Raw genomic sequence first — 18,188 nt, 5'->3', positions numbered from 1 at the left:
ACACGTATTGTGTACTCTGCACCAGGGAAACCTCTAGGAGGCCTAGAGACCAGGGACCATGTACTTCAGGGGAGAGGCCATAGGACTTGAGGTTTTACAGAGAAAAGCTGAGGGCAGCCCAGTCAGGGGAAATGTGTAGCCATAATGCTGATAAGGAAAGGCCTTTTAACCTGCTGTGGTCAGCTCTTCCTGTGTGCTTGGGCCCCTTACTGGAAGGCCCCAATTGAGGGGGGGGAGCTAGATAGACAGACACACACATACAAAAATTGCTCTTAGCCGGGCGGTGGTGGCGCACGCCTTTAATCCCAGCACTCGGGAGGCAGAGGCAGGCGGATCTCTGTGAGTTCGAGGCCAGCCTGGTCTACAAAGGGAGGAGTTCCAGGACAGGCTCCAAAGCCACAGAGAAACCCTGTCTCGAAAAACCAAAAAAAAAAAAAAAATTGCTCTTGATGTGAGGTACTATTCATACCACGTCCTCAACAGCCCCAAGCTTCCTCAGTGAGCATGAACCCATATGCCCAATAGTAATCTTGCCTCTCCTCCATCCAGCCTGAGGTTAATACAGGGCCTAGAAACTACTAGGTCCTCCTCACCTTTTCATTCTCTGCCTTCCCTTTATCCCCAAGATACCTCTAAAGCAAGTTCTTTCTCTAGTAAGTAGCCCAGGGATAAGATGACTTCAAACTAGAGAGTAGGTAAAGTTAGGATTGTCCTCTCAATTAACAGACACCATTTTCTGAATAATCTCTGCTTGGTAGAGGGTGAGCAGCCATTTGTCAATCCATCCCACGAATATTTCTGGCTCTGGGGCACAACTGAGAATACTAGTGCTACTGCTCCATGATAACCTACTATGTATCAAGCATTATGGGATTTACCAAAGCAAATAAACCAGAACAGTAGAATCCTTCAATCAATTCTCCAGCTAATAAAAGAGGGTCCAGAAAGAAGAATCACTTGCCCAGGAGTGGTACCTGATCCAGTATAGCTTATAACAGACATGAGGGTCACCCAGAAACTAAAAACAGACCTAGAAAGAACTCAAGGAGTCCTTGGGACCACCACCATTTCACACATCAGAAAACAGTAGAAGAGCCACACAGCAGTTATAAACTGGGCCAGAACTAAAAGTCAAATCTTTGGCTTCCCAGCAATTTTCCCTGGAAGACAGAATCACTGGTGCGGGAAGAGAACAGGCCACACTCTTGTCTCCCTTCAAGTTGGTATGGGATTTCTTCACATTTACTCGTTTGGACAAAGATTCATAGCCACAAGGGACTCAAAGATCTAGCTCAGGCTTAGTAGACAATATTTAGAAATTATTAATTCTACCCTGGCACAGTAGTACATGTCTATAATCCCAGCACTTGGGAGGCAGACTCAGGTGGATCTCAAAGTTTGGGTCCAACCTGGTCTACATAGACCGAACAGCCAGGACTAACAGAGACCCAGTCTCAAAAAATGACTAATTCTTGGTGGCTGGAGAGATAGCTCAGAGGTTAAGGCCCTGAGTTCAATTCCTAGTAACCACAAGGTAACTTACCAACATCTATAATGGGATTTGGTGCCCTCTTCTGTCATGCAGGTATACATGCAGGCAGAACACTGTATACATAACAAATAAATCTTGAAAAAAAAATTACTAATTCTTAGCTGTACATAGTGTCTCACACTTATAATCTTAGCTCTTAGGAGGCTGAAACAGGATTATTCCAAGTTTCAGGTTAGCCTGGACTAGAGAGTGAGACTGTCTCAAAAAAAATTAATTTTTCTAGTTTTGACAGCTATACAGAAACCAATACAGATGCATCTGTTAAAGAAACATACAGAAGCCAGGCGGTGTTGGCTCATGCCTTTAATCCCAGCACTCGGGAAGCAGAGGTAGGCAGGTCTCTGTGAATTCGAAGACAGCCTGGGTTACAGAGTTCCAAGACAGGCTCCAAAGCTACAGAGAAACCCTGTCTCGAAAACCAAACAAACAAACAAAAAAAAAAAACAGAAATATTTATGAATGAAACGATTCTGTGTCAAGTTATACTGTAAAAACACTGCTTCAGGGAAGTGAGAAAGAGTGGGCAGGGTAGTTATAAAGTAAGGCTATCTATGTGTTAATGATTGTGTGTGTATGTGTGTGGTTTCTTTTTCTGAGATAGGGTTTCTCTGTGTAACAGTCCTCGCTGTCCTGGAACTTGCTCTGTAGACAGGCTGGCCTCGAACTCACAGAGATCTGCCCATGTCTGCCTCCCAGATTAAAGGTTTGTGCAACCCCCACCCAGCTGTGTTAATGACTTTTTGAAGCTAGATGAAGAGTCTGAAAGGGCTCACTATTTTCTCTACTTTTGTGCAAGCTAAAAGAAAAAAAAACCTAATATAGAAACCTATAAAGATCTAGATATTTTTTTTTGAAACAAGACAAAATATACTTGGCTGGCACGTAGACCAGGCTGACCTTGAACTCATTGAGATTCACCTGCCTCGGCCTCCTGCATGCTGGGATTAAGGGCATGTTTCATCACGCTCAGTTTCACAAAAGAGGCAAACGCACAAGCACAGAATAGAGACCTTCCCCAACACACCACACCACACCACAGGAAACTCTGGGTACAAACTCTTACATACCAAAGTGACAACGTGATATGATTAACCTAGATATAAAATCCTGACTACCACATACTTTTTGTGTAACCCTAGGCAAGCCACTCCCCACTTCTGAGACACCTTTCTCATCTGACAAATAGAAGTAACATCAGTCCCCACATTCACCTACACTGTGGGATAATAAAAGGGTTTCCAGGCCAGGTGGTGGCGCATGCCTTTAATCCCAGCACTCTGGAAGGCAGAGACAGTTGGATCTCTGTGAGTTCGAGGCCAACTTGGTCTACAGAGTTGAGTTCCATGGCAGGCTCCAGAGTTACACAGAGAAACCCTATCCTGAAAAACAAAGAAAGCGGGGGGGGGGGGGGGGGGCTGGGGTTTCCATGCTAGGTGGTGACTGCTCAACCCTTTAATCCCAGCACTTGGGAGGCAGAGGTAGGCGGATCTCTAGGTTCAAGGCTAGTATGATTTACAGGGAAGCCAAGACTACATGCAGAAAAACCCTGTCACAAAAACATGGATAGATGGATGGATGGGTTTCCAGTAGTGTTAAGTTTCTAAGTGATGTCACTTTATCACTACTATTGCTGTTATTATTCACTCAACACAATCCAAGACAAGAGGCCAAACGCTAACATTAGGTTCATGCCTGACTATCCTAAAATACCAACTAACCAACTAGTTAACTCTGCTGAAATCCTGTCTCAGGGGCTGCTGACAACAGGGACACAGCTCAGAGGTATCTTTAAGCCCCACAGCCCACAGGACCAAGGCAGAGACTCACCTACAGCCCGGAATAAACAGGCACCATCCTCCTTCATCTGTTTGATGATGAAGCCTTTCTTGTCCCGTAAGGCCTTTTCAAACCAGTGTTCCTGCTGAAGGAAACAGTGGGAGGTCAGCAACAGGGAAAACCCATACCCAGGGAAGCCTGTACCTCTTCCCCAGGATCCTGTCCTCAATTCCTGAGAGGACCTGATGATTGGCAAAAAAGGATACTGGGAAATTCACAGCCCTTCTTGACTACTCTGTAACCAAAAAGCAAGAGATTCAGTCACTGGACAAGAACAAGACTTAATCCCAGAGAGGTCCCAGATCCCCTAGAAATGGAAACTTCATCTGGCTTCAGATCCCTGCTCTAGATATTGCAAGACCTGGCCCAGGCAGCCAGAGGCCTGGACCCCCTAAGTCCTTAGATGAAGAATGTGGTTCTCTATCAAGAAGTTTCACTCAGGGAAGATGCTAAAGAGAACAACTAGCTAGAATATAGATCTTGAGCCTATAAACATCTGGGAAATTCTAAAATATATTTTGTAAGGCAGAAAGTGAGCCAACTATGATATCAAGTGTGTCCAAATACACTTACATGTACATTTACACAAGTCTCTACATATGTATAGTACAAAATGGAAAAAAGGAGACAATAAAATATAATCCTAAGTATTCATGCTATAGGTGATTTTTCTTAACCTCCTTTCTCAGTAAGATACACTATTCTTCATTTAAAATTCCAAATCCCTAAATGCTTTGAATATCAAGGGACTTCAAACAATACAGAAATCCCCAAGTCTTAATCTAATGTCCCATCATAACCTGAAGAGAACTGACATACAACCAGATGGCCTACTTGAGGGTGAAGACTGAAACACTGTCACAAAGAAACATTCAGGCATGTGATCCTGAGGTACTGCTCTAGCCTCTGCTAAAGTATTATATAATCAAAGTATAAACACCAGGAGACTTTGCCAAATTCTGAATAGTTTCTAAATTCAAAATTACATTTGATCCCAAAGGTTTGGTTAAGTGAACCTATACAAACTCATACTTCCAAATTAAAATAATAGTAATGACCTTGACAGCTTAAGACATTTCCATTTCAAAATGAAGCAGAAGCAGATCTTTCTCAGGCTCCTCCCGCCCTCTGCTGGTTGCCAGAAGCAGACAGCCTGACCCAGCAACAGGGCTGTACAACAGAATGTGAAGCCTATTCCTAGGGGGCATTATTCTACTGAGGAACTTATAGGATCCCTGCTAAAAGGGCCATTTTTGTACCCCATTACAGGCAATGGGTATACTCCATTCCATAAAAAAACAGGAGAGCTCTCTGGCAGAGTGGGCACAGTATCTGGAAGTTTAAAGACCTGGTTTTCTTCTGTTGTTTATTGATTGTTGGAAACAGGGTTCTCTGTGAGGTCCTGGCTGTCCTGGAACGCGATCTGTAAAAAAGCCCTGGTTTTCAACTCAGCCAGCTTCATTACTGTACTGTTTCCTGGTTGTAGGAAGCTGCCTAAGCTTGTCATACCAGCTATAAAAATGGGAAGCATTTGATGTACTTGACACATCTGTCAAGAACTCAGGACTTTAGTCAGGACCTAAAGAGGCTCTGTAATAACATATACTGGTGAAGTGGTTACTAAACATAAAAGGGAAGAGACCAGCATAAAGAGATGATGTACAATGGAGATACCCTCAGAAAGTCTTAGGTGGGTGGCTTGACAGAGAATGAAGAGGGACAAACAAGGGAAGACCTAGCCAGCCTCACCCTCAGGTCCCACCACATCAGGAAGGTGTGGCTTCATTTGCAGAGATGACAAACGTACCTATGTCTTTAATGTGCTTCCCTGGGCAGCACAAACACACCTGTTTATGCACAACCTTCCAGTAGCCCAGGTGCTCCTCCCACCCTGGAGTCTGTGCACTAGTACACTAGCTAGTTACTCCAAATTCATCCTTGTTCACACTGTCAGCCATTTCCCAGAACCACAAAGCCTAGACCATCAAGGGGTTTCCAGAAGAGGTACTTCTAACTCTAACCCCACACCTGATAAAGGGGAGAGTTAAGAGGGAAAACAGCATCCTTCCAAATATGGGAGGAAGATAGAAAAAAGGATGAGGGGAGAAAGGGGGCTTCTAGTTAATCATCTCCCAAAATATGAGTCACCATACACTGGACAGTGAGAGGACTGAAAAATGAAAGAGATTTGTCTCTGTCTTGATAAACTAGGGGAGGGCAGAGAAATAGACAATGACCACACACAGTATGAGTGGCACTGCAAAACAGATGAACACTCCCTTGCTTTTATGAAACGGAAAGAGACCTTACTCTGACATTAAGGCTGGCACTTAAGTATTAATACCCCGGGCTGGAGAGATGGCTCAGTGGTTAAGAGCACTGGCTGCTCATCCAGAGGTTCTGAGTTCAATTCCCAGCAACCACATGATGGCTCACAACCATCTGTAATGAGATCTGGTGCCCTCTTCTGGCCTTCAGGTAGAACACTGTATATATGATAAATAAATAGATCTTTAAAAAAAAAAAAAGTATTAATACCCCAAAACCTCCAGAAATGCCTGATAACTGGATGAGAAAGTCATTTCTGCCTCTAAGCACCAGAGATGCTCAGAGCCTGGCAATGTGTACAGTAGAGCAAAGATACAAGCAAGACTAGGCAGCTACGCAGGGAAGACAGGAAGGATGAACTCATATTAGCTGAGTGCTTTGCCCCATGTCAGGTACCAGATACAAAGATGACCTCATTCAATTGTCCTCACCACAACCCAAGTGGCAGGAAGCATTATCCACATCTTACAAAGGCAGAAAGGAACTACGGTTGGGTACTAGCAAAGTCTAGTAGTATAGCAGCAACACAGTATGTGCCATGAGCAGTGACACACACCTGGCAGCAAGTCCTGGGGGAATTCTGGCTTGTCCCTAAACTAAAGGAAGCCTGAACAGACAGTCCTTTTGCATAAGTGGGGTGTGGGTCCTAAAGAACTAAATGGCATCTAGGCCTGCATCTAGAGGATGGACCACTAAGCAATCACTGGCCTTAGTACCCATTTTAAAATGCTAGGGCTCTAACTTCTACCTCTCTTTCCATCACTCTCCCACTTTGGGAAGAAAATGTTTAGGAAGTAATGGAGTGCTGGAAAATAGTTAACAATCAGTAGGTTTAATCAGTATTGACGTCCTGACCCGAAAAGATCAAGTCACAAACCCTGAACTTTACAAGTTCAAGGCCAAACCTGGAGCAGAGAGTCTCTCCCTATCTAGAGATAGTGTCCTTTGCAAAAGGACTGGACAATGCTCTCCTTCAGGAAGTTCTCACATAGGTTTACATCACCACCATGACCACATAGGCTGGAGTCTTGGGCTGAATAAAAAGGGCAAAAAGAAAAAACAAGTTGAGCCGGGCGATGGTGGTGCACGCCTTTAATCCCAGCACTCGGGAGGCAGAGGCAGGCGGATCACTGTGAGTTCGAGGCCAACCTGGTCTACAAGAGCTAGTTCCAGGACAGGAACCAAAAGCTATGGAGAAACCCTGTCTTGAAAATTCAAAAAACGAGACCAGCCTGGTCTACAAGAGCTAGTTCCAGGACAGGCTCCAAAACCACAGAGAAACCCTGTCTTGAAAAAAAAAAAAAAAAAAGAAAGAAAGGATAATGCCCAAAAGCAGTTTCTAGACCAGTGGTTCTCAACCTTCCTAATGCTGCAACTCTTTAATACAGTTCCTCATGTTGTGGTGACCCCAACCATAAAATTATTTTCAATGCTACTTCATAACTGTAATGTTGCTATGGTTATAAATCAGATATGCAGGATATCTGATATGTGACCCCTAAAGGGGTCAGAACCTACAGACTGAGAACTGCTGCTCTACCATAAAATGCAGAAAACACTCTAGAGAGGTGTACATACAGTCTTGCACCAAGGTTTCAGAAAATCAATGAAACCAGGTAATGTGTGGCAGGGTCAGATTTCCTGCAATAAGGCCCTAAGAGGCCATTTTATGAAGTTATGGAGGTGATGCCAACTTGCAATGGTGACCTCAAGTATATTGGAGATGCCAGAAACATCAGCCAAGGAAAGCTTTAGACATGGAGTAAAGTTGACTCAAGATAGAGCTACATACAGCCAAAGCATCAGAGCTGAGGGGTACAACTACCAAGCTTGTTGGACACATATGGTGTCATCAACTGCATAAACTCGGGGTTTAGTGTTTTCCCTGCTGAGTTTTAGTCTTGCTTTCATCTAATCTTTCCTTGCTAACACATCCCTATTCCTCTCTTCTGGAATGGGAATGTTTGTTCAGTGCCATTGTATTGCTTTACTTCTGGTTCTCAATGCCTGATAGCCATCTCAAGATAAGAGTAAACATTAATATTTAAAAGTAACAGGTTTGGGTACCTCACTGTCAATTCAAAGAAGTTTAAAATGCCCTAGGAGCTGGGCGGTGGTGGCACACGCCTTTAATCCCAGCACTTGGGAGGCAGAGGCAGGCGGATCTCTGTGAGTTCGAGACCAGCCTGGTCTACAAGAGCTAGTTCCAGGACAGGCTCCAAAACCACAGAGAAACCCTGCCTCGAAAAACCCAAATAAATAAATAAATAAATAAATAAATAAATATTTAAAAAAAAAACAAATAAAATTCCCTAGGAAACACACATCTTGGTGTGCCTTCGAGGGATGACATCATTTCATGGGCTTGGGGTCCTATGCTGAATAAAAGGGGAAAAGGAGAAAGTGAACTGAATACTAGCACTCATCTCCCTCCCTGCTTCCTGACTGCAGACACAATGAGACCAGCTGCCCCACACTCCTGCCACCAGACTCACTATATCCCCTCAAACTGTAAGTAACAATAAACTCTTCCCTTCCTTGTTTTTTTTTCTTTTTTTGGTTTTTGAGACAGGGTTTCTCTGTGTAGCTCTGGATATCCTGGAACTCACTCTGTAGACCAGGTTGGCCTTGAACTCACAGAGAACTGTCAGTCCCTGTCTCCTGAGTGCTGGGATTAAAAGTGTGAGCCACCACTGTCCAGTTTAAGTTGCTTTTGTCACCAGAAGAGTAATACAACTGTTTTTACAGAGAGAGGAGATTTAATACAGAAAAGAAAACCACCACACATAAACATAGAGAAAGCAATGTAAAGACAGAGGCAGAGATTGGAGTGATACAGTTACCAGAAGCTGAAAAGGTCTAGATTCTCTCCTAGACCCCCTGGAGGATGCTCAGTAAGTACCAACACCTTGATTTTGGCCTAGTGAAACCCATTTTAAACTTCTGACCACCAAAACTGAAGCACAAGATACCTGTTGTTCTAAGCCACAGTCCAGTTATTTATCATAACAGCCACAGGACATTAATACATCCTCCTTGTAGTAACCCTTTGGTATGTGAGCTCTAGAACTTTGTGGCTGTGAGACAGCATAGCATGGCTCCCATTCTGCACCATCCACCTACCTAAAGAGAGGGTTAAAATTAAAAAGCAGTAGGGGTCTGGAATCCTCCCTCTCAGCCTGGGAAGTTGCTGACCCAGTCTGTGGGTAAAAGAGCTGCCAATAAAGGGGGAAGGGTGCAGGAAAAGGATGGCAATGGCATTGGACAGATGTCTTCTCAGCGCCCATGGCCAAGAGGTGTTTAGTATTCCAGGCCTCCCAGCTTTGTCCCAGCAAGCTCGGAGCCAACACCACCCCCTCACCCGAAACACCCAGGAACACTGGCCCTGCTCCAGGGGTAATAAATACCGGCAATCTATCCAATGAGAAACACGGACATACTGCTTCTCTAAAGACCCACATAAGCCCACCAAAATAGAAGAAAGAGAAAGACCCCCCCAACCTGTTCCTGGACCACTGAGGGACTAAAAAACCCAAGATCCTATTATTTGGTGATAAAAACAAAGTACTGATATATGCTATCCCATGTATGTGCCTGGAATACAGGCTAACTATAAAAAAAAAAAAGAGGAAAATTACAAGGACTATATGATTCTGCTCTGCTTGTGTCAGAATAGTTGATCAGTCCAGACAAATTAGTGGGTTGCCAGGGGCTGGAAAGAGATGAAGGAATTGGGGGTAGGGGTTAAAAGGTATAAAGGGTTCTATGACATTTAAAAAAAACATTCTAAAACTGACTGATTACAGAAGTACGATTCTATGGATTTCTTGAAAACCATTAAACTGTACACTTTTTATTTTGGCTATCTTAGCATCTCAACACTATAACTCAGGCTGGTGTCAAACTCTTGGCAATTGTCTTGCCTCAGTTTCCCAAATGATGGGATTATAGGTATAAGCCATCACATTCAGAAAACTGTGTACATGAGTTTCATCACAATAAAACTGTTAAACACAAAACCACCAAAGGACCTACAGCATCTACCAGGAAGAAAGAAGTTCAACACTGGCTGCAACATTATAGCACATCTTCTAAAAGGTTAACATCTGCAGAGTCAAGGCTCCCACATAAAATTCCATAAAGGACAGAAGAGTGTAAAACAGGAAATTAAAGGCAAGATTATAACTTTCTTCAAAGCAATGAGTCCAACCACTCTCCTCACCACTACCTATTTAATAGGTAGAGAAATCAAGATCCAAGCCGGGTGTGGTAGTGCATGCCTTTAATCTCAGTACCTAGGAGGCAAAGGCAGGCAGAGCTCTGAGCTGGAGGCCAGCCTGGTTTACAGAGTGAGTTCCAGGACATCCAGAGCTACCCAGAGAAACCCTGTCTAGAAAAAAATGGAGAGAGAAAGAAAGAATGAAAGACCCTGAAAGGGGAACTGTGCAAAGACCACAGAAAAGTTTAATATAGAAAAAGGACTCAGATCCATGTTGCCAGGTCAGAGACCATATGCTGCTTCCTTACCAGCCAACCACCCAATCCAGGTGGGCAAGCTTCTAAATGTGAAGAGATGGATCCTATTGACGGACAAAGCCTCTTGGGAAGAAAACAAGATGGTACTGGGGCAAAATATTCACTCTGAGCAAAAAGAACCAGCCAAGATGGTTAAGATATTTACATTCTAATAACCCTCATGAATTTTTTTTGCCCTAAAATGTGAGTTCTACAATCATAAAACCAGTTCAACAGTTAACACTAGAGTTTGAAGTCAAGCCTGCCCGGCTCCAAATCCCAAATTCTTTCCACATACAACTGTGGAACTTCATAGCTGGCTACAACATTGCCACCCATTATCCTTAAGCCTCATACCAAATCCTACTCATCAAACCTCTATGATTGGGGAAGAAGTAAGGAAGAAAAAGAAGCTCCTCTTCAAAGAACACTTATTATTCACTATCAACTTCAGGTATAAGGGGCTTTGAAATCCCCAAAACAAAGCTAACTGGCAATGCATCAGCACATGAGCAAGAGAGAAAGGAAGGAAACTGCAGAGAGAAGCAGAAGCTATACAGACTGAGAAGTAGGCTCCACACACTGACTACACTGCTAAGCCTAGCATCTTCCACTATCTCAGCATATATGCCCCTTTCTCCAAGATCTCTGTGAGGTCTCTCCTAGGTCGGGATGCTTACAAGCCAGTTTTCAGTGGACAGGCTTTCAGTAAGGTGACCGTGCCAAAAGGAACCCTCTGGCATCATCTCCCCAGCACCCTGACCCCAGGTACCTGGAGAATCCTAAAGGGAACACGAATACATATTCATAGAACTGGAACCAGATTCACCACCCAGACTAATCATCATCCCCTTCTGTCAGTATCAAACTAGCCCCTGAGTTATAAACATCTTCAGCAACAGTTGTGGGCCAAGATTAATTAGGGTAGCAGAACCATTCTCCCTTCTTCTCATCCCCAAAAGGCTCAAAGTTTGGCCAGGAAAGGTAGCAAGAAAAGGAGGAGCTATATCTTCCCTTTGTCCCACAGCAGAACAGAAAGCCTCTCCCCTGTCATAGGTAAGAGTAGGTTTTAGGAGTCCATCAGATCTTACTTATATTATGAGGACAAATATAAGGGCAGAACTGCAAACTGCCTTTTGCATCTCCATAAACAATATACCTTCTCTGTCCCTGGAACAAAGAATGTATAGCTCTGTAAGGGGCAAACAGACTTTACAAGAATCAGGGATTCATAACTCCCAGACCTGACATCTGTGAATCCAGATGATTTGTTCCGTCAGAAATGATAAGGAACAAGAACAGTAAATTTGAGACCACACTCTGTTCCCTGTAAAATAGAAAAAAAATGTGACAAACAAAATGGATGTGAGAGAAATTTTCAGGACCATTGAAGTAGGAAGCAACAAATGAAATAGAGTCAGAATCTCTACCAGTTTGAGGGATGCCTCAGGCTTCTGGGCCCAGGATCTGACAACCTTGTAGGCTCTGACCTGAGGGCAAAGAACTGTTATGAAAAGAACACCCAGGTCCTCTCTGTTCAAAGGAAGAAGCTTCTGGCCATACTCAAGATGACTTCACATCCTCTCCTTGGTGAGAAAGAATCACCTGAGATGTTGGGAGGAGAGCTGCATGCCTAAGCAAGGACTCAGGCCTCAGTCCCCAAGGCAAAGAATCTCTTGTCCCTGAGGGAAATGTTTCAGAGGTAAGAGGCCCAAGCTGCCAATGTCCCTGAGCCTCAAGTTCCCCCCAAAGAGAATCTTATGTTCCTAAAAGACTCCTATGAAGAATATACTTAGAACCTAAGGAGTAGAGCAATCCCTCAAACAATAGATGTGATGCTGAAAGCCCCTGGAAAGAGACTAAGTTCCTGTTCCTCAGGGACCTTATAATCATGCCCAAAAGAAAGTGCCACAACTCAGTCCTGGTGGGAAATGTCATCCTGTCTCTGAAGAGTACCTCAAGTTCTTTGAGCAGGAACTTCAGACATTACCTCTAGAATGAGTCTTTAGGAGTATGTATGAAGCTCCTGTTCCTAAGAAAACTCTTATATCCTTCACAGAAAAGAAAGCCTCAGGCCTTAAGGCAGGTTTAGAAGCAGAACTCTGACATCATCTCTGGGTCTCCAAACTGTCCATGCCCTGAGGCTGGAGTTTCCAAAGCAGGGATTGGACAGGGCCCAGAGATTCTAGGACCTCATCTGCAAAGTCAATAGGTGAGAGTTCTCCAGGGGAGATGGAGCTCTTCCTGAGAGAAGCCTCGGGGTTTTTTTCCAAGAAACTTAATCTGTGTTTAGTAACTTGAGAGTTTTTATTTCCCTGTGAGATTAACAGCTCAACCCCTGGGGGATCAGAGAAGTCTTTAGATTCACTGAAGGGGGGAAGATGGGATGTTGACTCCCTGAAGTGAATTTCAATCAGTAAGACATATATCCTTAGGGGAATATATGACTCCCCCAAGAGCAAAGACACCAGTCTGAATGAAAGCATGTCCTGAAGAGCTCTTCTTGCCTGAAACATCTAGAAGTGTCACACTCCTGAAGAGACCACAGGCCCAATCTGTAAAACCCCAGACCATAAGCAAAGAGGTCTTTGTCTTTACATCAACATCAACAAAAGTTCTGAGTCTCATTCATTTGAAGAAAGGCTCAGGTCCATGGCTGAATGGTGGGGTGGAGGCAAAGAACACATCTCCTAGAAGAAATCTAGGACCCTGGTCTCCAAGGACACAGGTATCAGTCCACTGATAGAAAATACAAGCCAATGTCACTCAGAAAGGGTATGAGACAGGAAGTCTCTGGTCCTAGCTTTGGTTTCAGCCTTTGTCTCCAAGGGTTAGAGAACTTTATTTCCTGGAAGAAGTTTTACATCCCTGGAGGGATGCCTTGAAAATCACTACCTACAGGTGAGAGCTTACTCTAAACCCTCAATTCTACAAGGAGGTGGTCTAGGTCCTTCAATAGATGCTTAGCACTCCCGAGGAGGTCACGGGCATGGCTGGTCAACAGACCTGTCACCTCTGCAAAGGCGAAAAGGGTCTTTCCTACATGAAGAATGTCAGATTCTTTAAAGTTTTAGGTTTCTTGGGTATGCTTAGACCTTATCTTTGAGTACACTTCCTTGTCTGAGTTGTTTGGAGAGAAAAATCACAGACTCGTCCAAAAAAAAAAAAAAAAAAAAAAAAAAAAAAAAAAAAAGACACTCTTAAAGTCACTGAACCAAAGTCCCTTAGCAAAACCTGAGATCTCCAACCTACCTGTGACTCCTGGGGCCTTTCAACCATCAGTCATGCAGATGAGACCCCAGGACCAGGACTGACAAGTATGGGGTGCAAAAGAGCTCCAAGTTCTCATCTAGAAGTATCTTAGCGTACTTAGGACCCCTAATACTGTCTTTGAAGCGGGGGAATGAGGTTTCATCATGCCTTCTCCACCAGATCAGGTTCAGCAACAAGACCTAAGTTTCTTGGATCAATCTGAAACAACATTTCCTTAGGTCCTTTTCAGTCTGGCGGACTCCCATGCTCTCACCTTCCAGCCCTTACCTGTTCCACAGTGGCAGGATCCATGGCCTCGATTCGTGCCGCGGCGGCTTCATATTCGTCTTCACTGTTGTAGCCTGCTCCGACCTCTTCACGCTCCGGACTGCCCCCGCCAACTGCGCCAACGCCGGGAGCTTGACGCCGCCGCTTGCTGTGCCCCGGGCCCGAGCAGCAGCCGCCCACGCCCACAGCACCACCCACGCCCACCACCACCCCTGCCGCGCCCACCCCCGCAGTTGCCGCACCAAGAGCGTCACCAGGACCGCCGCCGGGGCCACCAGGGCCCCCACAAGGAGGTGGAGAAGCCTGCTGTGGCCGAGGGCCCGCCACTGCACCAGGCGGCACGGCTAGTGCCCAACGATGAAGAGCACCAGGCGGCCCCGGTAGTGGGCCCTGAGGTGGTGGTGAAGCCCGGGGACGAGCCCCCACGACGCCGGAGTCACGGTCGCGTTCTCCTCCACCCACGCCCGTGCCGCCGCCGCCCACGCCCACACCCCCACCGCGCCGAGGCGCTGGGGGCAGCGGCCCGGGCGGCGGCGGTTCGTTGGCCGGGTCAGTGTCGGGAGGTGGCGGCTTCTTTTTGGGGAGAATAGTCATGGCGGCACCGCCAAGTACCCCACAGCAAACCAGTCGCGGAGAACGCCGGGAGAGAACCCGGATGAGGGGGCTACTGTTGTGCGCGAAGCACGATGGGAACAGCGAGGCCTGGATAAAGAGACCGGCACACCGGTTCAAGAACCGTAGGCCGTACGCAGGTCACACCCGGAGGAGATCCCGGATGTGAGGTCCAATAGGATGGTACAGAGACGAACTTGTCGTAGCTTTTTCTCCCTCCAAGTCCAGCCAAGCTTATTGCTACCTTGTTCCGGGATTCAGCTTCAAAGGAAACACAACCAAAACAAGCACCTCTTCGCCCCGCCCCTACACAGGTTCTTGAACTACCGGGTGGGGCCTCCTGGGCTACGCGCACGCGCAGCGGGACACAACCCGGTCTCTTTTTTCGGAAGTACGTGGGCAAAATCGTCGCCGCGGTCCCAACGGCACACATCAACCAATTGAAGAAGCTGCGTAAAGCCTTGACAACACGCACGAGCCAATCAGGGATGAGCGCTCGCTCTCTCGTGTCCTCCGTCTCAAATTTCAAAGTCTGTAGCCCTGTTCCCAGCTTTTCTCGTCGGTTCCGTTCTGTTCTTTATTTCCTCCAAGGTCCTAACCCACAAGCAGCGGTACTATAAACAAACGAAATGGTGGGCCTCGCGAACAGTACACCTCGTTTCCTCAAGGAGCCCATCTGGAACTCAGAACACACTCATTGGAAACTATCAACATTCCCAGAGCGTATCACCCCCTCTGTCATCACGTCCGGTACTACCCACCTGTAAACCGGAAAAGGCGGCAACCTGCGTCACCCTGACAACAAACATAATCTTGCGGTGATTGGCTTAACGATTCTGCCCATCATTTCAGATCGTCCAACCGCTAGATAGGCATGCACCCTACGGATAGTGTTTGGCGGAAAGACACGCCTTCTCTGTCCCCTCCGCCTTCTTACCCTCACGTTGACCTCCTCAAGCCCATGGCTATTGCGCAGGCGCGGTACAGCCTTTATCGCCACTTGCACCGCCCCCCATCCTAGTTTACTCAGGAAAAGAGAAAGTTTACAAATCAACACTGTCAGCAGCTAGTGTCTCCCAGTGGTGTTGGCAAAATCCTTGATATTGAGCAGCTAGAACGCTACTAGCGTGGCCCTTAATGTTTGAGTATTTGGAGCAAGTTAGTTAACACCTGATCCATCCTCTATTTCTAGTTCTCTGTAAAACAGCAATAGTTTCTGTGTTAGAAATTAATGCCAAGCCGGGCGGTGGTGGCGCACGCCTTTAATCCCAGCACTCGGGAGGCAGAGGCAGGCGGATCTCTGTGAGTTCGAGACCAGCCTGGTCTACAAGAGCTAGTTCCAGGACAGACTCCAAAACCACAGAGAAACCCTGTCTCGAAAAACCAAAAAAAAAAAAAAATTAATGCCAATAAATGGCCTGGTTCTGTGCATGGCGTACAGTAAGTGCTACATAAATTAGAATCTATGGTAATGCAGGAGAAGGATCCTGGATTTTGATTCCGTAGAAGGAAAACCTCGGTTCTAGGCACACATAGATCATTATGAAACTTTTGCAGATCATTGTCTCTTTTAAGATTTCCTATCCAGCCAGCGGTGGTGGCGCACGCCTTTAATCCCAGCACTCGGGAGGCAGAGGCAGGCGGATCTCTGTGAGTTCGAGACCAGCCTGGTCTACAAGAGCTAGTTCCAGGACAGGCTCCAAAGCTACAGAGAAACCCTGTCTCGAAAAACCAAAAAAAAAAAAGGATTTCCTATCCAAAGCGCAATATCAGCAATGGGCTATCATCGTTCTGGAAGTTCAGGCAGGACAATCAAGAGCTCAAAGCCAGGGGCTAAAAAGACAGCTAAGTGGTTAAGAGTATTTCCTCAGCTAGGTGGTGGTGGCACACGCCTTTAATCCCAGCACTCAGAGGCAGAGGCAGGAAGATCTCTGTGAGTTCTAGGCCAGTCTGGTCTATAAAAGCTAGTTCCAGGACAGGCTCCAAAGCTCAAAGTTACACAGAGAAACCCAGTCTGAAAAAACCGGAGGGAGGGGGAGAGAGGAGAGAGAAAGTGAAGAGAGAGGAAAGAGAGAGGAGAGAGAGAGAGAGAGAGAGAGAGAGAGAGAGAGAGAGAGAGAGAGAGAGAGAGAACACGCATTTGCTCTTCCAGAGCAGGTTCAATTTGCAGCACCCACATGGTGGTTCACAACCATCTGAAACTCCAGTCCCAGGGATCTGAAAACCTCTTTTTGCCTCAGCCTGCTGTAGGCATGCTAGTGATGCAAACACATACATGTAGACAAAACACCAATACATATAAAATAATTTTAAAGAGAGAGAGTTCAAGGCTAGCCAGGACTACATGGTGACCCTGTCTCCAACAAAAAATATTTTGGAGGAAACAGAAAGACCACCTAACCTCCTCCCTTCAGATGCTAACCTTAACAGAAGCTTTTCTCCGAAAGGCATCAGTAATACATGGGTACATATGGGTCCTAGTGATGTTTTCTGTTCCTGAGACTTCACAGGAGGAGAAGACTCATATCTCCTGGGACTTCCGTATTCAGGGATTTCTGCCCAATGCTGATGAACATTATACCGACTTGTCTTATGGTTGTCTTTGGACATATATCCCATTGCCTACAGGGTATCTGCTCAACACTACTCGCCTAAAACTAGACTAGCCTTCATCCAATACTTAACTATATACCTGACACTGTAGTAATAGCTTTCATGTGTCCTTTAATATCAAAATGACCCCTCCACCAGTTATTGCCCAAACCAGAAACCTGAGTCAAATTTAACAGCTTCCTCTTCTCCAATTCCCATTTGCCTGTCAATTCCAAGTCCTGTTCATTCTATCCCTGGAATTTCATGACTTTCTTTAGTTTGGTTTGGTTTGGTTTGGTTTTGAGACAGAGTTTCTCTGTGTAGCTTTGGAAGACTGTCCTGGAATTTGCTCTGTAGACCAGGCTAGCCTCGAACTCACAGAGATCTGGCTGCCTCTGCTTCCTGAGCAACAACTTTTGAATTCTACTGCTATCAAAATAGGCAAGCCAACATCCCCTACCAAATGGACTATCACAAAAGTCCTTGACGGAGTCTCCTTCACTCAAGACTTTTTCTCCATAACTTTTTCCTCATGGCCAAAATTATCCTTCTGAAATGGAAACTTAATGACTTCCCTGTTTCTGAGTCTTCAGTGGCCCCCTCTTATGCAAGACCTTTTGCAACCTGTACTATCTACTTCCCTCCCTTCAGCCTTGCACCCTCCTTTCCAGTTAGACTGAACTACTTTCAGTTCCCCAAAGGCATTGAGCTCACTCTCTAGCCTCCAGATCATTGGACACACTGTGCCCTCCACCCACATTTTCAGCCTTTCCTCTCCTGCCTAACTCCAACTCCTTGTATACATACAAATCCTATGCTAGTCAGTTTAGGTTACCTTGCCATCGATGTCTCTATAATTCATCACTCTTAGCTCCACCACTTCGTCTGCCTTCCATGCTCAACTCTGTATATCAAACATAGTAATGCCTCTTTGCCCATCATTGTACCATAGTGCTACTACATGATGGGCAGTTAATAAATATTTGATGATTAAAAAACTACTGGCCGGGGGTGGTGGTGCTGCCTTTAATCCCAGCACTAGGGAGGCAGAGGCAGGTGGATCTCTGTGGGTTCAAGACTAGCCTGGTCTACAAGAGCTAGTTCCCGGTCTCGAAAAACCAAATAAATAAATAAATAAATAAATAAATAAATAAATAAAAAACTACTGGCAGGGCAGTGGTGGCCTTTAATCCCAGCACTTGGGATGTAGAGG

General features: G+C 45.5%; 1 protein-coding gene across 5 annotated transcripts in view; it reads right to left on the bottom strand.

Moving 5' to 3' along the window:
- Otud5 (OTU deubiquitinase 5) overlaps positions 1 to 15,111 on the bottom strand; it is a 29,908-nt gene extending 14,797 nt beyond the window's left edge. For 2 of the 5 annotated variants that reach the window (XM_057759427.1, XM_057759428.1), the window contains exons 1-3: positions 14,014 to 15,111; positions 13,772 to 13,884; positions 3,380 to 3,473 (exon numbers count right to left, since the gene is read on the bottom strand). In XM_057759427.1, coding sequence (XP_057615410.1) covers positions 3,380 to 3,473; positions 13,772 to 13,884; positions 14,014 to 14,365 — 559 coding nt within the window. In that variant the 5' untranslated portion in view covers positions 14,366 to 15,111. Of the gene's footprint in view, positions 1 to 3,379; positions 3,474 to 13,771 lie in introns of all 5 variants that reach the window. The other 3 variants (XM_057759424.1, XM_057759425.1, XM_057759426.1) reach the window with 2 other exon arrangements.
- Positions 15,112 to 18,188: the final 3,077 nt, after the last annotated feature.

Source organism: Chionomys nivalis, chromosome X, assembly GCF_950005125.1.
Source record: "Chionomys nivalis chromosome X, mChiNiv1.1, whole genome shotgun sequence".
NCBI classification, from domain to species: Eukaryota; Metazoa; Chordata; class Mammalia; order Rodentia; family Cricetidae; genus Chionomys; species Chionomys nivalis.
Note: the sequence above shows the minus strand (reverse complement) of the source record. Positions and strands in the feature narration are given on the sequence as shown.